We start from the raw sequence: 20,737 nt of genomic DNA, 5'->3' as shown, positions 1-20,737 counted from the left end.
AGGGGTGACTCATATTCACTAAAAGGTGCTATGTAATGGCCTGTGATCTCACCTAGAGGCCCAGTGTTCCTTGGAGCAGTCTGTCAGCTGTTGCACAGGACGGGGGTTGTATTTCACATGTACAATTATGGATTCCACATCTTTGTAAATGACTAGTCTCTATAAATAGCCCCCCAGTTGGAGTTCAGTTGAAGTATTGAGACAGCTGATGAAGTCTGCTAACCCAACAGCAAAGCAGAACTGATTCAACCCTGCTTTTTCTTTCTCCACTGGACAGTGGCAGAGTGTTTGTCAAGATTTGTACAGAGCAGACCACTGGACTACCCATTATCTTCATTGTGACTTAGGGATACTACAAGATAAATATGGCTCTACCCATAGATCCCATGGAGGAGCCCCGCATTTACCAGCAAACCCTGCTGCAAGACGGCCTCTATGATCTTCTGGAGAGTGATATGATGGTAGACTGTGTGTTGAAGATTAAAGACAAGGAGTTTCCCTGCCACAGGCTGGTCCTGGCTGCTTGCAGCTCCTACTTCAGAGCTTTCTTCAAGTCAGGTGTGGAGGAGAGCAAACAGAGGGAAATTGTATTGGAAGATGTGGAACCTGGTGTTATGGGCATGATCATCAAGTACATCTACACCTCAAACATCAATGTGACGGAGCAGAACGTGCAGGACATCTTTGCTCTGGCCAACATGCTGCAGATACCTTCAATTTTCACAGTATGTGTCTCATTCCTGCAAAAGCGACTGAGTTTGAGTAACAGTCTGGCTATCTTTCGACTGGGCCTAATGCTTGACTGCCCTCGTTTGGCCATTTCAGCACGGAACTTTGCTTGCGAGCGCTTCCAATTCATAGCCAGAGATGAGGAATTTCTGCAACTGAATCCTAGTGAGTTGGCAGCTATTATTGCGTCAGACTCTTTGAATGTTGAGACGGAGCAGGAAGTGTTTGAAGCTTTAATCAAGTGGGTGGGATATGACCAAGAGAAACGGCTAGAAGACCTACCAGTTCTGCTGGACTGTGTGCGGTTACGTCTGGTTCCTCATGAGTACTTTGCCAAAAACGTTGAGAAACATGAGTGGTTGAGCTCTAATCCAGAGATCTCCAAGAAACTGCAGCTGGTCAAAGACGCCCATGCTGGGAAGCTTCCAGAAGTCAAGGCCAAAAGCATAAAGAGTGAAGACAAGAAGGATGGGGATGGAGGTGAAGAGGGGGAGGAAGAGGAACAGGAGGAGCTACTTCCTGGCATCCTGAATGACAATCTGAGGTTTGGGATGTTTCTAAGAGATTTGATCTTTTTGATAAGTTATAGTGCAACAGCGGCTTATGACCCAACAGGAAATGACTGTTATGTGGCATCACTCTCCACCCAAATCCCCAAAAATCACTGCAGCCTGGTCACCAAGGAAAACCAGATATTTGTTGCTGGTGGAATTTTTTATGATGAGCAAAGCAAAGACGAACAGATCTACTCATACTTCTTGCAGGTACAGGGATACTTTCTTCCATTTACCTTACTGTAGATCAGTCTAAAACAAAAAATTCAATTAGATAATTGTGTCAGACAGTATGAATGGGAGATCATAGGAAATGTAACATTTTTCATGCATTAACACATTTTCTGGGTTGTTCATTCTACATAACATAGTGTTAAATTAGTATGCTAATTGCTATGCAAGCAGTTTATTACCTGTATATTTTGAAAGTATTAGAGTGTGGGTTATTATCAAGTAGACTATGCCAAAATACACATTACACAATGTACTAAGTTTAACACTTTTACACATGACAGTTTGATCCTGAGAGTTCAGACTGGATGGGAATGCCTCCCATGCCCTCTCCCCGCTTCCTTTTTGGGATGGGTGAAGCAGAGAACTCTATCTATGTGATTGGAGGGAGAGAAATGAAGGAAGGAGAACAAATTCTGGATACAGTCATGGTTTATGACAGGAAGTAAGTAGATTCTTTCATTGACACTAAGGATATAATAAATGATCATTGATCAGAAAATAAGCAATACGTTTATCCAGTTAAATCTTAAATACAACATAGAGATTCTTAAATTAACCTTATTTCTTCAGGTTTCTTAAATGGGCAGAATCAGATCCTCTTTCTTACCCAGTATATGGTCATGGAATAGTGTCACATAATGAAATAATCTATGTAATCGGAGGAAAGGGGGAGAACAAGTACGTGTCTTAACATTTCCCAAGTGGGATTACACTGTCCACTATTAGACTTTGATGGAATATGTGCTTAAAATGACTTCATGTATGTCTTAAATGTATGTTACATATATTTGAATCTGTCTTGGTTTGTAGAGAGTGCTTGAAGAGAGTAAGTGCTTATGACACTAAGAAACAGCAGTGGACTGATCTTGCTCCATTGAATACTGCACGGTCACTGTTTGGTGTCACCATCCACAAAAACAAGATATATGTGGCTGCTGGTGTCACAGACACTGGCATTACAGGCAGCTCTGAGGTCTATGACATCAAAACAAACACGTAGGTGTCTCCAACAAAACCAATGGAGCCAATCTACTTAATGCTGTTTACAATTACTTTAGGTCCTCATTGGTTGTGTCTTAATTAGCTTGCAATGTAACCAATATTTATGTAAACAATTGTTGTGAATATTTCAGGTGGTCAGAGTTTGTGGAGTTTCCCCAGCCCCGAAGTTCACTCAGCCTGGTCACTGTGGCCGGTGTTCTCTATGCTGTGGGTGGATTTGCCATGCTCCCCAAAGAGGACAGTGATGAACTTCTGCCCAAAGAAATGAATGACATCTGGAGGTGAGAAGCCGAATCATGGCACAAATCTGATTTAAAATAGAATAATAAAAGGGACAAATATATATGTGTTTTAAATAGTATGAATGACCACAATTGAAATGTGTGAAATAAAGGTTCATGTTTGTTTATAGGTATGATGAAGTGGAGAGTAACTGGAACGGAATACTAAGAGAGATTCGTTATGCATCTGGTGCTACGGTTTTGGGAGTTCGACTGAACAGTCTTCGGCTCACTAAAATGTGACCAGTGATGTCACATGATTACCAAATTGGCCACTCAAAGAAGTTACTTGTGGCAAAAGACAATTTTTGTTCAACCGTTTAATTTCAGATAAGCTGATTTCAACACAGTTTGAACAAAACAGTTATAAAATTATGGGTCAAAATGAAAGTCTACAACAGTGGAAGTGGACTCATTCCATGAAAATAAATGATAATAATTAACAGGAATGAAAACTAAATGTTTTTCATTTTGATTCGTTCTGAGAAGAAACTGTATTTTTAGTTCCGGTTCCAGCGTTCCACTGCCACGTTTCCAATTGGTAATGTTAGAACATAGTCTGGAAAAATACTAAAAATAAGGGACTTGACTCAGCCAAAATAAGTGATATAAACCAATTACATTTTTTCCACGTGGGGTAATTATCAGCATAGAAATACAAGCAAAGTATACTGTAGCCTACATAAAATAACGTTTTTTAATATTAATTACATCCCCAAAATATTTCAAAACTACATCTAGCCATCTAAAATCAATTAATATCCTAAATGTTTCTCCTGCATGCATGCACACACTGCTTGGGTGTGTTTGGACTAAATGTCAGCTCATACAGGCCAAAATGTTTTATTTTAAACATGTACAAATAATTTTATAATTATTTGATTCTTATTATTTAATTTTTAATTACAAATCTGCTTATCAGTCAGAACCTGGCAGCATCAAATCTGTATCAGTGCATCATCTCCAACATTAATTCATTGAAGACTTGTAAGAGTAAAAGAATAATGTACTTCTTACCTCCATATTTTAGTTTAATATGTGATATATGTACAGGTTTGGGGAGTAACAAACTACATGTAATGGGATTACGTATTTAAAATACAAAATATAAGTAACTGTATTCCCTGTAAACTGTATTAAACCTTGTGTAAATTGCTTTTTCTAGCCATTTTACATGCACACGTTACAAGGCACGATCATATTTTCTTATCAAGAAAATTCACGTTGATCATAATTTCTTTTTTCTAGTAAGACCTATGATATTATTCTTGATAAAAAATATGTGTATTGTTTTCCTGTAAAAATATCTAAAAATCCTTAAAACGAGATCGGTTTGATTTATCGTGTTTTAGAAACAACACTGCATATGATATTTAGGTTTTTCAGAGAATGTATTTTTAACGTGTATTTTGTCTTACTGTACTGGCAGTTTTTATAGTCAAAACAATTGAAAAAATCTACCAGTGCTGAAGAAGTAATCCAAAGTATTTAGATTACGTACCTGACCTTGAATAATCTAATGTAATAAGTTACAAATGACATTTTACAGCATGTATTCTGTAATCTGTAGTGGAATACATTTCAAACAAAACAAAAGTAACCCTCCCAACCCTGTATATGTGATATATAATATGTGATACAAATGAAAAGTGTGATGCAGCAGTTTCCTTTTTCAACAAAAATGAGAGAAGCCTCATTTTGTTTGGGGCAACATGAAGTGTTGTAATTCCAAAAATGTACTGTAATAAAACCATTTAGACTTTGGTTTATTGAAAAAAATGATCTGAATAAATTTTGAACCACTTATTAACCAGTTACCAACATTTAAAAATAAAGTTTTAATTTCTGAACAATTGAAAGGGACTTCATTCCTGTTTTCGGTTCCATTCTGCAAAAAATCGTTGCTTGTTTTTGGTTTTCATTTTCATTACTTGGAATATTTTCAGTCCCTGATAATTATTATTCAATATACTCATAAATTACTTATCAGTTTGAACAGAGATGAACGTCATAGATAAATTAGTAAATTGCTTTACTTTCTTATAGAAGCAGCTTCTTGTGTCATATTTTCTATTTATCATTAATGTGTAATTTCTGTTTTGTTCTGTATATGACAGAAACATTTGCTTTCAAAAATAAAAACCAACACAAAACGTTTGGGGTGATAGTTCAATTAGTTCACTATTGAAATTATACTTTTATTTTGTTTTCGGTACAGACAATAAATACTACCCGGTACAATAAATGACATAAAATACAGCCCATGTTATTAGCACCGCTAGACTCTAGTTTTTGTTTAAGTATGTTGTTGACAGAATCAGCACGATTACTGTCTGCATGTAGTCTTTGTACACAAAGGTTAACTTAGACATTGGGTTTACATACTAATGTATAGAATTAAAAATGTAGAAACAGTCACAATCATGATTGGTGTAATACATTGAATGTATGGGTAGGTTAAGGTATTACATGTTAAATGTTAGTTTAGGAAAAATTTGATTATATATTTAATTTGGTTTTAAAAGTTATTTAGAAGATAACTGCATGGTAGGTGGTTTCTACAAAAAATTTGACAATAAGACAAAAAGAAACTATCCAAGCTCCAAAATGCAAATCATCATTATCATTCTCTACCACTTATTGTGTATTACAAATAACACACACCCGAACAAACTACAAATCCCCCTCTTAATACAAATCATAACCTTTATCCAAAATCATTTTAAATATATATATATATATATATATATATATATAATTGTATTTTAATTTATTTTTTTAGAAATACGAAATTAAGAAGGCCACAAGCATCACAAATGTTTCTCAATAAGCAGCAAACCAGGAATACACACTATGTCATAAAATAGTAAGTCATCAATGTAAGACTTCCCCCTTTTATTCTACTTCACAAACGTCTTCTAAATGCACCAAATCAAAGCATTAGCTCTTCAATGGCCATTTACATGAACCACAATATTTCCATAGATGTACATACATAACCAGTATGTCTGTGCCATACAAGATAATAAGTAAAGGATTCACCTTAAAAGATAAAAAAAAGATAAATAAAAATGTTGGGGCAAATGGTGGCAAAAGACTGCATCAAATTCTTCAGCAGAATGGTTTTTAATCTGAATCGTTTTTGTAATTCTTCTGTTATAGCCTAATTTACCACAACATGAATATCCATATAAAGTGCTCACAAAAAAGAGAAAAGAAAAGAAGAAAAGAAAAGCTAATTCTGACCATAAAGCAAGCGCTATGTGCATCCTAAAACTTTCTGGAGATGTGTTTACATTTACAATATTTCTTAATTTCAAAAATATCTTAACATATTCAAAACCTTAAAGCTTAAGCTTTAAAGGGATTCTTCATGTAGTTTTAAAATATAAAGAAAAAACAGAGATGTAACACATTTCAATATATTAACAAGGACTAAATACTGACACAAAAAGTCAAGATTGTAATAAAGTGAGCAGAATGTAAGGTGCAACAGGTAGAACTCTACACTAAAAACATATATTTTAGTGGGTTTATTTGTAATATATATAAACCCACTGGCAACAGGATACAATCCGTGGCAAAAACATCAGCATTAAAAGGCTTCACACAGTCATCATCTGGCACAACATTATTGCAAGATATTCTACAAAAAAAAAAAGAAGAAAACTTTGTCATTCCTCATTAAAAGATCTCAGACTCATCCTGGTGATACTCTCTCAGAAAGTGCTCAGATCAGTAGCATCAATATTATCTTTTGCAAACAATTCACTGAATTCATTTCAATCAACACATTCATGATCATGGCAGCTATATTCCATTAAACACTTAAGGCATATTTGTCATAGTGACCCCACTGCTAGTTACCGTATGACTGTCTTACATTGTCTTAAAATGTCTCTTAAAAGTTAGCAGATAAACCATATTGGCCAAGGCTGAATGTACCACAGATTTTGCTTTAAGAACTGTACTGGAATAACAGTAATAATTAAAACACTTGTGCCAATCACTTGTAACTATACTGTGCTATGATTTCCAGCAGGCTTAAAGTTAAATTTTGATTGAATCTAGATTCTATCTGAATCCTTACTCAGATAAAATCAGCACCACTTCATTTTTCTGGTTGGTCATGAAAGTGGTATTAGTACAATTTAAGCATTTCAATCATTTTTCAACAAGGTGAGAATGATTCCATCTACTAAATCCTTTACAAACTATTTTACTGGGACTTAATCTCAATTTAAGTGTACCATTTAAAACCTTTTGACATTACCTGAGAACATTTTCTTAACTCAGGATCACAGCTGTTGTAATGTAAGCAACATAATATACATTGTAGATGTAAGATGTAACGTAAACATTTACAGTGGCAAGAAAATATGCAAACTCCTTGGAAAAACCTGCATTTACTGTATGTCTAAATTTGTCTTAAAATCTGGTTTGATCTTCAATAATGTTACAATAATGTAGAAACACAATCTGTATTAACTAATAACACACAAATTATTGTATTGCTTTTGAACATATTGAATACATCATTCAAACATTCACAGTGTGATTTGGAAAAATATGAGAACCCCCTAAATTAATGATGCCAACAAAGCTAACTGAATCAAGAGCTGGGAAACCTGGCATCCAATTCATAAAACTAGATTGGAGGTGAGGGTTAAAGCTAATTTTACTTATAAAAAGCACTCAAACATTTTGAGTTGACGTGCTGAATCTGCTGACGTGCATGCCTCACAAAAAAGAGATCTCAGAAGACCTACGATCAAGAATTGTTGCTTTGCATAAAGCTAGAAAGAGTTAAAAAGTTATTTTGCTTAGATATTCATCTGTCGACAGTTAGACAGATTTTGTATAAATGGAGATGATTTAGTACTGTGGCTACTCTCCCTAGAAGTGGCCGTCTAGCCAAGATGACTCAAAGGGCACACCGCAGAATGCTCAATGAGGTAAAAAAAAAGAACCCTTAAGTTTGCCAAATTCCCCCTTGACACTCCACAACGCTACTGGGAAAATGTTTTGTGCACTTATGAAACTGATATTGAATTGTTTGAGATGAATAAGCAGCACAATCTACATAAGGGCCAAGCATACCTATGTGAAAAACTCATCCCAACGGTGAAGTATGGTGGAGGAGTATCATGATTTTGGACTGCTTTGTTGCCTCGGGGCCTGGACTGCTTGCTACCATCGAGAAAAAAATTAATTCCCAAGTTTATCAAGATATCTACAGGATAATGTCAGGGTGGCTCTGTGCCAGCTGAAGCTCCGTATAAGTTGGGTGATGCAGCAGAACAATGACCCAAAACATCAAAGTAAATCCAGTACAGAATGAAAGTGAAATGAAACATTAGAATAGTTTGTGTGTTGTTAGCTTAAGCACCATCATGTTTGTGTACACTTGTGACTTTGGTGAAGATGAGATCACATTTTATGGACAATTAGTGCAGCAAACCAGCAAATTCTAAAGGGTTCAAATACTGTTTTCTTGCCACAGTACAGCTTATTACTAATATGAAAGCTTATTTCCATCTTGCAAGTTCTTTCATTAGTGCTCACCTCCATATCTCATCACATTGATTTGACTCCATGAAGAATGTAAACAAGAAAAAAAACGTTTAAACAGAATCTGACAATAGCTATATAGTATATTTACAGACTATATATATGTGTATATATTAAGTAATATCTATAATAGTTAAGACATTTTACTGCTCCTAAAATGTTAGAGTGTTTAACTACTTTTGCTTCCTCTATATAAATTCTCTCTGATACTTTAAGGAAATTGTACATATTTTCTATAAAATTTCTGGTTTCTTCAGTCTGTTCAGATTCTATGTGGCCTCTCAACAGGACAATTTTTACAGCATACAAGAGTCTCATAAGACCAAAGTGCAAGGGCAGGCCATCATTTTTCATAAAAAACGGTCTAATCCTTTCTTGACTTGGTTTTCATTTTTTCCTAAAATCTAAGTCTAAAAGTTATACTACATAATTATTAAATTTCAAGAAAAGAAAGAAACAAACAAACAAACAAAAAAACATTACAGGGATACATTTTTCCATCATTTGACAAATCTAACTTTCCATAAGATATTCAAACACCCGAGTCTGAAATCATAAAACAGTGACTGAAGGACTGTTTACATAATAATGAAAAATAATTACTGAAAATAGTTGATAAAGGTTCATGATGTACCATAAATTATTTCAGACATTCAACATGTTTAAAAAAAAAAAAAAAAAAAAAATAAAAAAGAAGATATATGTTTGATTCAAACACTGCCTCGGTGCAAACAAAACACACAACTTCACTCTAAATTCTTTAAAAGTGATTTAGGCATTTCAGATTTTTGCCATTAAATAAATGGCTAACACTGACATTAAAGTGCTCTGCAACTTTTAAAAGAATAAAGAAAAAAAATTGTGTAACATCTTTCTTTGGGATTTTTTAAAAATGATAAAGGTTATTTTATATGAAGGTAAATCAGTAGCGAAACTTGAGTTTGCATATTTAGATTTGAGAACTTGTACAACAAATATTTGTACTCTTTATGTTGAAATTTACACTCACAGCACCGATGTGAAAACTTAAATAGAAATTTGCAGTTGAATGTTAGAATCTGCACTCACAAACAATAATTCAAAGCTTGTGTTTTGACTTCACAATTGCAGAAAAGTAGTCACAAATGTGTAAAATGACATTCACATAAATACAACTACAGACACAAACATGTATTACACATTAACTTTTGTACTTTAATTCATTTTCGCAGTACAACCACAAATCAGCACTTAAGACATCTCAAATCTGGCATTGCAACTTTAAATGTTCCCGCCTTGACTTTTGCAACTACTCTTGCGAAAACATGTAGCAAAACTCACTTGTGCACTTGTAAAATCCTGACGTGAGAGAGCAAGACCTGTGTCCAGCTTGGGAAGGGATGGGTCAGTGAAAGTTTTCACATTGGTGCTGTAAGAGTAAGTTTCAACTTACGAGAACAAATATTTATTGTACGAGTTCTCAAATACAAATATACATTGGCTCAAGATTTGCTACTGATTTATCTTCATATTTTAAGTGTCTAACAGTATTCTCAAGTGCCTCTCCTACATAAAACCTTTGACACAAACCAACTCTACAACCTGTGCCCTTGCAACATAAACTTCTGCAAATATATATACCCCGGCAAATGTGGCAAAACTTTGACAAACTTTCAGAATACAAAGAAGACAGGACAATATAAATACATCTATGGTTAAAACTAATGTACTGGAGTGATTATACATGTATCATATTAAATCGTAGCACAATAGGTAACAGGATTAGGTTATGGCAGGGGGAGCTGAGCCTTTGCAACGCCCTCTGCTGTTGAAGTTCAGTATATATTTGTATTTCTGAATGGGAATGCAGCTCTCACATTTTTGAAATACTGACTGTCTTCTATAAAAGCCCAGGAGTGCCATTTACAAAAGAATGAAGGAATAAATTATCATTAATTTGAAAATAAAAACTTGCATATAACAATCAATTTATTAATGGACAAATAAAAAGACACATTTAAATGTGTTTATTTAATTCATGTTTAAAATGTCATTATATTTAACAATTAAATTGTGCATTAATAAATCAGATTTATTTCATGTTTAAATTGTCATTAAATGTAGCAATAAATTAGTACATTAATGAGTCTTTTAAATGCACTTTGTAATGCACTTTAAAAGCACCTTTTAAATTGCATTTTAAACATTTATTTGGCAATTGTTTTTCTTAAGTCATTTGCCAATGGCTTATCTTTCTCGTTTTCCTTTTGCTTTTCCTTTTCTTTAACCAATTGAGAATCGAATTAAAAAAATGCCATTGGACTGTTGACTCAGTTATAAGACACACCCCCTCTCCTACCTGCAACTTGAAGAGGATTTAATACGGCCTGTCATTGGACGACGGTACGAGCATTTTACATGATATTATTGGATCTGTGAATCCCGCTCACAAGAAACGGATGTGAAACATATCAGAAGTTAATGGTGGCTTGTTCACTGTTGCTGTGAAATACTGAACGCGGCCCTACCTGAGTGTGCACAGTGATGTGAGTTCAGGTAATCATGATGGTGTGAACAGAACCAGCATTCTGACCCGCAGCCTGAACTGAAATACGTGACGGAGGTGAGCAAGGGCAACGGCTTGAGTCACTGGAGAAAGCTGATGGACTTTCCAGAACTTGTACTGAAGAAAACGCACATCTCCTTTCAGTGATATCACATTCATAAAAAAAAACACCGTATGATCATCTTTAAATATTTTATTTTTATTCAAATAATTGCCTGTGGATTATCAAGAACAGGCGGACTGTCAGAATGACGGTCAGCTGAGGATACATAGAAGGCAGCCAGCAAACTTCTTTTATCAAATTGAATGAACAGTGAACGAGCCACCATTAACTTCTGATATGTTTCGCATCTGTTTCTTGTGCGCGGGAATCACAGATCCAATAATATCGTAAACGGCTCGTACCATCGTCCAATGACATTACATCGTCTTCGAGTTGCACCTGGGAGAGGGGGTGTGTCTTATAACTGAGTCGAAAGTTCATTGGTTGCTCTCATGAGTCAACAGTCCAATGGCATTGTTTTTACTCGATTCTCAATTGGTTAAAGAAAAGGAAAAAGAAAAGGACATGCAAAATGAAAAAGAAAAACCATTGGCAAATGGATGAGGAAAAGAAAAATTTAAATGACTTAAGAAAAGCAATTTGGTAGCTCAGCGAGTAAAGATGCTGACTACCACACCTGGAGTCATGAGTTTGAATCTATGGTGTGCTGAGTGACTCCAGCCAGGTCTCCTAAGCAACCAAACTGGCCCTGTTACTAGGGAGGGTAGAGTCACATGGGGTAACCTCTTTGTGGTCACTGTAAAGTGGTTCTCGCTCTCGGTGGGGCGCGTGTGAGTTATGCGAGGATGCCGCAGGGAATAGTGTGATAGCATATAATTACATATTTAAACATGAAATAAACACATTTAAATGTGTCTTTTTATTTGTCCATTTATAAATTGGTTTATTTATTAACATTTTTATTTTCAAATTAACAGACTGATCATTTATTCCTTCATTCTTTTGTAAATGACACTCCTAGGCTTCCATAGTCTTCAGAATGAATGTCTAATCTTGGCTCTTAAAGACTATATTTTAAAGACAAAAATTCTGTCATCATTTACTCATTCTCATTTTGTTCCAAACCCTCATAACTTTATTTTGTCTGTGATTGGAGATGCTAGGAAGACTATTAGAAACTGGCAGCCTCAATTCCTATTTGGGACGTGTTTAGAACAACATTAGGGTGAGTAAATGAGAATTTTCATTTTTGAGTAAACTAAGTCTTAAATTTATGGTTAAATGAAATGTAAAAGCGTGAATGTATAAAATGCTAAATGTAATGCTAAATGCTAATCCTGTAGCTCACAGAAATATGCAACATACATCATCATAAATGAGAACATTTTCATTCGGTAATACGAGAAGCTTATTTTAACAGTATATAAAATATCTCTATGACAATAAAGTGAACATTTGCACATTTTAAAGGAATATTTAGTGTCACACACAGTTCAATCACCTGCCAGAAGTCTTAGACTTCCATGGCACACTTGGAAATCCCTTAGCGAGCGGCTCACATTTGCTTTGAATCACAAACCTCAAGGGGAATCAGTGGAGCTACTGCAAGCTTTGGGTTTCAGAAAATAAAATCAAATGACCTCCAACCTTAAACGTAAAATTATTTTTTGGAGTTAACCCTTTCAGTGGAAAACAGGGGCGGTTGAGAGGGAAGACCTACAATCGCGTGAACGAAGGGAAGTGAGAGAGACTTGACCTGGTGGAGTGTCGACGCCTCACTGGGAGGGGACACGGGCTGGCTGGATATCTGATTGGCCTGTGTGTCTATATCAACTGATGTGAGGTCCAGGCCCTGAGGGTTGGGGTTGAGGGAGTTGTTGACCTGGAAGCACTTCTCCTTATGTGCTTTGAGCATGTTGGAGAAGCGGAAGCGCTGGCCGCATACGCCACAGGGGTACGGTTTCTCGCCTGTGTGAGTCCGTCTGTGTCGTTTCATATTGGGCCGGCTTGTAAAGCTCTTTCCACAGATCTCACAGATGTATGGCTTTTCTCCTAAAGAAGACAGGAAGATGGAAAAAACTTGGCTTTTCACACACAACAGTCTCTATAATTTACTCTGAATAGTGCCAAAAACAAAAAATATCCAGTGAGCGGCAGTTCTGTGGGCAAAAACAGCTTGTTAATGACAGAGGTCAGAGGAGAATGACCAGACTGGACCAAGCTGACAGGAAGGTGACAGTAACGCAAATAAACACGCATTACAACAGTGCTATGCAGAAAAGCATTTCTGAACATACAACACGTCGAACGTTGAGGCAGATGGGCAACAGCATCCGGATCCCACTACTGTCAGCTTAGAACAGGAAACTGAGGCTGCAGTGGGCACAGGCTCATCAAAACAAGACAGTAAACGATTGGAAAAATGTGATCGTGGCATGATTGTTGGTGCCAAATGGGCTGGCTTGAGTATTTCTGTAACTGCTGATCTCCTGGGATTTTCATGCACAACTGTCACTAGAATTTACTCAGAATGGTGCCAAAAACAAAAACATACAGTGAGTGGCAGTTCTTTGTTTAAATGCCTTGTTGACGAGAGAGGTCAACAGAGAATGGCCAAACTGGTTCGAACTAGGTTTGCAGCGGTATACCGGTTTCACAGTATACCACGGTATGAAAATGGACGGTTATCATACCATGTACATTTGCTTATCTACGATATTGAGAAAAAAATGCAACCGGATGGAAAATCTCACATGTGCGTGCACATCTCCTTTCCTCCTTGTCTGCCTGTCAGATTCGTCAACTTGCGTCTCACACACACACTTGCAGCGAAGAAAATGTCAAAGAATAGCAAGGCGAGGGGGTCTGACATAAGTGAGTGTGTGTGTGAGTTAAAGCAGTGTTTCTCAACTGGTCTATTCGGACTGGGTCACAGACAGCAGGGAAAGAACAATGCCATGGTTCTCCCATTGAAGATATTTCATTGGCTACCCAAGTGATAGACTATTTAGGACTGATGAGGCAGATTTAATGATAATCTCTCAAACAGCTAAAGGCTTCTCATCTGCACTTTCACACGAGTGTAACCAGCTCACAATCATGATCTGCTCTTCTCTCTGGCACGCACGTGCAACAACTGAGCTTCCCTCGATATTGCGGAGCGCAGACATCAAAATTGATGTGACCAATTTCAATTCTAGTGAGACTTTTCTAGTTTAAAGTGTTAAGGGGAAGTCAAGTCGAACCTCTCAAACAATAGGTAGCCCTAACATGCCAAACAGCACAGAGGAGGAAAAGAGCAACACTGTGCTATGTGCCAAAAAAAATAAAAAAATTATATAAAATCATTACACATCATCACGTTTACAAATTTGTTTCACGATTTTATATATAATATATTTTTACAAAATATTATAGTTTCATATCTATTAGACCTCATTTTATATCAGCAGTGGCAGTTGTAGTTAAAGTTTCAAGATGTGTTTCAGCTAGTATTTATTTTTTCATACATACTATAATTGTTATTATCATTACTATTATTTAAGACTAGGAACACTGACCTAATCATTCTAATCAAGAGCCTTTCCTCCTGTGTAATATGTTCTGGTGGCTCGGCAGTTAAGGCTCTGGATTACTGACCAGAAGGTTGGGGGTTCAAGCCCCAACACTGCCAAAACACCACTGTTGGGCCCTTGAGCAAGGCCCTTGACCCTATCTGCTCCAGCGGTGCCGTATCATGGCTGAACCTGCATTCTGACCCCAGCTTAGCTGGGATATGTGAAAAATAAATAATTTCATTGTATATATGCAGAAATGTATGTATAATGTGTGACAATTCATCAATTATTATATTATAATGCCTTAATCTTCAATTTTTAAAAGGGGGAGAGAAAACTTCCTGTAGACTTTTCTGAGATTTGGGTTGGCGCTGTTTTGGAGGCACAATATTAGTCAGGTGGTTTTAATGTTGTGGCTGATCGGTGCATATATATATATATATATATATATATATATATATATATATATATATATATATATATATATATATATATATATATATATATATATATATATATAAACCACTGGAATTGTATGGATTATTATATGCTGCCTTTATGTGATTTTTGAGCTTCAAAATCTGGTCACCATTCACTTGTATTGTATGGACCTACAGAGCTGAGATATCCTTCTAAAAATCTTTGTGTTCTGCAGAAGCAAAAAGACATACACATCTGGGAGTAAATTATGAGAGAATTGTCGTTTCGGTGAACTATCCCTTTAAAGCAAATTATAAAAATCTACCAAGCACTTCTCCAAGATTAAATACTTAGAAAACAAGTCTTAATAACTTTTAATAATTGTTCTTCTCAGGTAAGTGTATTTTTAAGGATAATTTTCACTGGAAAACAAGGTCAACATATAAATCGAATTATTTACAGTCTAAAAGAATCAACACAATGAAAACACTTCAACACTTCAAATATGACAGGCAGTTCCTACCAGTGTGAGTCTTCATGTGTTCATCAAAGTACTGCTTCATGTTGAAGTCTTTGCCACACCACTGGCACATGAACTGCTTGTGTCCGATATGGATGCTCATATGAGACCTCAGCTGGTATTTGTACTGGAACCTTTCACTACAATTCTATGACATCAGAGGCAGAATATCAATAGATACATTTGACTGACCCTAAAATGCATTTGGGTTTTCCTCAATTAAAGTATCTTTGATTATGTGAACAGACTATTTTAATATTTAATTGATTATGTTTTTAATTATAAGAGAGTGTGCATCATTACCGCTAGAATGCATAAGTGAGTTGTATATATCACATTTGTGTTAACTATGATATTCAATGCATTGAGCACTTGTATTACACTTGTATAACCACTTTACATGGGTATTACAGTAGTAAAATATAGATTTTTTTATCTGTTATGCTACTAAATAAATGTTAAATATCACGTTCATGTTTATATTTAACACATAGTATTGAACTCACAGTATGTGGTTTATAACTTTATGCAAGTTTATAGATTGTATACATTTAAAAAAAACATTTTGTTTTAACCTAGTCCGTTGTACTTATTTGTGTGGGTAGGGCAGTTTTAGACATTTCATATGTTACATTGAAATGGCCCTTAGAAATGTTATACAGACTTTATTTTAATCATGTCACCCAACACACCTACTCCATTTTCAATGTGTGTGAAACAATTTACAACTAAATAAAATATATATCAATCATTTAAAAGATTACAATCATACAATTATCATTAAAGTTAATTTAGAATTATAAAGAATAAGCATCTGCTTTTCGACGTCCCACATATTCATTTTAGAGGGGTAAAGTTGCATACGTAATATAATATACAGTTCATCTGCTTAACCAATAGATAGTTCTGGATCTTTTGATTATTATTAATGAATAAATATATTAATTGCACTTATTTATTGAACACGGGTGTCTTTTAACTCACCTCACACTTGAAGGGTTTTTCTCCAGAATGCTGAAGAGAGTGCACTTTAAGAGACATGCTGCGTTTAAAGGACTTTCCACATGTCTCACAAGTGAATGGCATATCCTTAGTGTGAGCTGCAGATAAAAGCAACAACAATCACACTTACTTAAGTAACAGAACTGTCAACAAACAAATAAACAAAACTGCTCCTAAAACTCTCCTTTTAAGAAATTGCTTATGTAATAAATATGAGCAAACATTCACATCAATTGTATATGTATAATACTAAAAACCAATTATAGTTTACAATATAATGAATTAGTAGTATAAAACATGCATTTCTTCATCTCATTAATGTCGGAACAGCCAGTTTGTAAATTACATCTCATGACATCTTAAAATAAAACACTGTATTATTATTCCATATTTGGTTGTCAGTATCAGATGAGCAAATGTCATTCATGGACAATGGAGTGGGTTTTGTTAGAGGGAAGCACTCTTAGATAAAAGATTTCCTCTCTGCTGTCAGGACTGATAAAACAATACAGCTTCTGTCCTCGTCTCTGCCTGCTGTAGATTGTAAAGCAAGGTCACAGCAGCTGCTTTCCCCTGAACACAGAGACTTTATAGAGAGTACTTTACTATTGTGTTTAACTGGGAAGATCAGGCTTCAAGAGATGAAAGTATAATTTGGTAAAAAGGCTGGGTGTGGTGTATTACCTATGCCTGAAGGTTAATTTCCACTAAAATATGTCTTTGTGCATATCACAGAGCTATTTAGCAGCATTGTGACTGCCACCTAGCTGTGACAAGTATATATATTCTTTGATATTAAATGGATCCTTGAGCTCGTTTATTAGTGTAATGCACAATACGGAAAAGTTTAAAGGTGTGGCTTGATGCCTGCAAAGGAAGGGTTTGAGCTGAGACACAGTTTGGAATTCAAAGGACATTAACTAATATTGAAGGAGAGAGAGCGAGAGAGAGAGAGAGAGAGAGAGAGAGAGAGAGAGAGAGAGTTGTATTTGGTAAGGGATGGAGGAAGAAATGCTTGAAAGAGTGAGGTAACATGGTGTTTAATTACATATAGGATTGCAGTTTGTTGGATTAAATGAACATGCTTCTCCCAAACTTTAATTTACTAGTGCAATAAATATGAACTTGGGTTAAAGGTATAGTTCACCCTAAAATGAAAATACTCTAATAATTTACTCACCCTCTTGCCATCCCAGATGTGTATGATTTTCTTTCTTCTGCTGAACACAAACAAAGATTTAAAAAAATATCTCAGCTCTACAGGTTCATATGTGATATTATAAGTCTGGGTGAGAAACCGATCAATATTTAAGTCATTTTTTACAATAAATTCTCCTCCCTGCCCAGTAGGTGGCGATATGCACAAAAAATGCAAATCACCAAAAACAAAAGAAGATGAATGTGAAAGTGAAAGTGGAGATTAAAAAATACTTAAATATTGATCTTTTTCTCACCCAGACTTATACTGCTTCTAAAGATATGGATTTAAACACTAGTGTCATATGGATTACATTTATGCTGCCTTTATATGCTTTTTGGACCTTCAAATTTATGGTCACCATTCACTAACACTGTATGCACCTACAGAGCTGAGGTATTCTTCTAAAAATCTTCGTTTGTGTTCAGCAAAAGAAAGAAAGTCATACACATCTTGGATGTGAGTAAATAATGAGAGAACTATTACTTTAAGGCAAGGAGTAGTGTCCCAAATGTTCTATTAATTTCAAGAATGTCAAAATTAAATGATTAGATTAAAGATCACTCATTATAAGCATTGAAAATTGTTGATACGATGGATCATGACCCAGTACTCACCAACCATGTGTTTCCTGACATGGGCCATGGTGTAGAACTTCTTCTCACAGATTTCACACGAGAACTTCTTCTCCGCATATCCATGGACAATCTTGTTGTGTTCATGTAAAGACCACAGTTTTTTAAAGGCTTTCCCACAGGTCAAGCACTATAAAGATCAGAGGATCTAATTTAACTGAATTAGACAAAACAGTTCTACCTTAGTGGTCCATAGAACACCAGACATCATCAATTTTAGAGTGCACTACAAAGAACTGATTATATTCTGAACAATGAGTATCACAAACGGGACATCTAAACTAATATATAGTTCAAAGATTATAACTCACTATAACAAATCAAACTAATTTGAATGAATTTAAAGAATGAATTTAAAGAATGAACTATGACATCATACAAAGGTACAATTTCCTAATTCTTTACTAGTACTTCATGCAGCAGTAACAAATAAGTGGTGAATGGTTTAGGCCCAGTTTGGCTTGGAAGTGGAAATGGCTTGGCAGACTTACTTTTAATAAAGCATGTACATATAGATAATTTTCATCTCTCTCTCCTCCTTTCTCATGCATTGCCGTGTCTAAAGGGGGCTAGAATTTCAGTAGATCTATGTCCTTTATACAGCCTAATGCAGTACATGCCAGGTCTATCAAGTTAGTCTATCCTTCACAATCTTGTTTTCATTCCCGTCAAGAACTAAATATGGAACTACTTTGAATAGTGTCTATAGCAATTCACTTACACAAATTATGCTGGATTATTTTTATACCAATTTTGAACCACACAGACCGCTCCCCAGACTATATATCAAGTGGACTTGATTGTGGTTCCAAGCTTTAGTTCCAATCAAAAGCTTTTGTGAAAACAGCCTTAAAGATTGAACTCTTGAATATTTTTAATATGCCTACATGCAGATATGTATATCTACCTGTATGCTTTTCTCACAGCTGGTCTGATGGTGCAGTAGCAACTCGCTTTCCAATAAAAAGCGCTTGCCACATTTGTTGCAGATCTGCATGCGGTTGTGAGTAACGTTCATGTGCTTCTCCAGATACCAGCGGTTGTTAAAAATGCGAGGGCATTTCTTACAGGAAAAGTGTTGCTTCTCCTCAAGCTTCACCTTTTGGCTGAGGCTCTCCTGCTCTTTTCTCCTCTTCCTCCCCTCGACACGCACTGCTAAGGTGGAGCCTATTAGTGTCTGTTTCATTGTGACAGCCGCTTCCATGCCTGTTGATATTCTTGTGGCACGTCGTGGTCTTTCCATGCTAGTACGTTCCACCTCTGGAATGTTGAGGTTGTTCTCCTCCTCATCTTGCTCATCTCCATCATCATCATTGCTGCAATCTTCCATTACATGTTCATACTCTTCTTCTTCCTCCCCAATATCTTCATTATCGTTTTGTTCCTTGCCCTCCTCCATACCTGAAAGATTGCTGTGATGGTGAACAAGAAGTCCAGAGGTGCTTGATGTGATGCCCTTTCCATCAGATCCTTTGGAGACATTTAACGTTTGATTGTTGAGATTGACCTCCACAATGATCTGCTCTCTGTTAAAGGAGACTGTACTATCCTGGGGTCCAGCTTCATTGAGACCAACTCCCTCCATTGTGCATAAGCCATGGACTCCTCTGCTAGCCCCTCCCCCTCCACTTTCATCCTTTTTGTAATAGAGCTTGGTCTTAGGGCTGGTTTGGTGTGACTGCACACTAGATACATTTGTCTGGTTAACTGAGAGGTGTGCTGCCCTACTCTCCTCTACAAGCAATGAAAAAGTACCATTTCCTTGCTGTGTGTACATCTTCTCAAGCTCCTTCATCTTGATCTCTCGGTACATCTGATTGGACGAGGCATTTTCCTCAATCTCTTTGTCAGCCATCTCTGAGCTAAGTGATTGGCTGTTGAGGAGCTTGTGGCAGGAGCTTGCTAGATCACTCATCTGGAGAACAATGGCTGTTTGCAGGATGTAGAAGATGGTGCGGTCCCTCGCTAGCAGCCTGCAGGAACAGATGAAGTTGAGGAGCTTCAAGCCCTTGATAGTCAGAACCTTAAAGGCCAGGTTTATGTGGTACAGTGATAGGAGGGCCTGAAAGAAAGGGCTATGAGCAGCCAGCACGCTCTTGTGGGCAGAAAATGCAATGAGTTGGCACTCCAGCACAATGTCCACGTTGTACAGGTGAGGCTGGTAGAGATGATGTTCATTGAGCCTGTCCATTAAACAAGTACACTTTTGCACTGCATTATTCACCAGAGAGAACTCAGCAAAGGGGAAGTCAGCAGTCCTCTCCACTATGACCTGCAGGAAAAAAAGGTAAATTAATCTTACAATTCATTAGCAAATTACCTACAAAAAATAAGATCATTAACAAAGAAAACAAAACCATATGTAACAATATTATGCTTTATTAAAATTTTCCAAACAAAGCCTTCCACAGTATAAAGATAGATTTGCACTAAAATAGCACCAATTCAAGTAACATTAAACGTAAAGTGAGAGTTTGAATATTGA

General features: G+C 36.1%; 2 protein-coding genes across 3 annotated transcripts; one reads left to right on the top strand and one right to left on the bottom strand.

Annotated features, from left to right (window-relative positions):
• The first annotated feature begins 224 nt into the window (after positions 1 to 224).
• LOC127634487 (kelch-like protein 40b) lies at positions 225 to 4,825 on the top strand. 2 transcript variants are annotated; one of them, XM_052114073.1, is made up of 6 exons: positions 225 to 1,493; positions 1,799 to 1,959; positions 2,088 to 2,195; positions 2,328 to 2,513; positions 2,651 to 2,800; positions 2,932 to 4,824. In XM_052114073.1, the coding sequence occupies exons 1-6, from the start codon at positions 366 to 368 to the stop codon at positions 3,041 to 3,043; spliced, it is 1,845 nt and encodes a 614-aa protein (XP_051970033.1). In that variant the 5' UTR covers positions 225 to 365; the 3' UTR covers positions 3,044 to 4,824. The 2 variants fall into 2 exon arrangements, with proteins under 2 accessions (XP_051970033.1, XP_051970034.1); XM_052114074.1 differs by lacking the exon at positions 2,088 to 2,195 and having other exon boundaries at positions 2,932 to 4,825.
• Positions 4,826 to 12,580: 7,755 nt separating this feature from the next.
• LOC127634138 (zinc finger and BTB domain-containing protein 47-like) lies at positions 12,581 to 20,281 on the bottom strand. Its single transcript, XM_052113536.1, has 5 exons — positions 19,160 to 20,281; positions 18,235 to 18,382; positions 16,402 to 16,517; positions 15,421 to 15,565; positions 12,581 to 12,972 (listed from the first exon to the last, which is right to left on the bottom strand). The coding sequence occupies exons 1-5, from the start codon at positions 20,165 to 20,167 to the stop codon at positions 12,581 to 12,583; spliced, it is 1,809 nt and encodes a 602-aa protein (XP_051969496.1). The 5' UTR covers positions 20,168 to 20,281.
• Between the last annotated feature and the right edge of the window lie 456 nt (positions 20,282 to 20,737).

This window comes from Xyrauchen texanus, chromosome 41 (genome assembly GCF_025860055.1).
Source record: "Xyrauchen texanus isolate HMW12.3.18 chromosome 41, RBS_HiC_50CHRs, whole genome shotgun sequence".
Classification (NCBI taxonomy): Eukaryota; Metazoa; Chordata; class Actinopteri; order Cypriniformes; family Catostomidae; genus Xyrauchen; species Xyrauchen texanus.
This window is presented reverse-complemented; position numbering and strand designations above follow the sequence as displayed.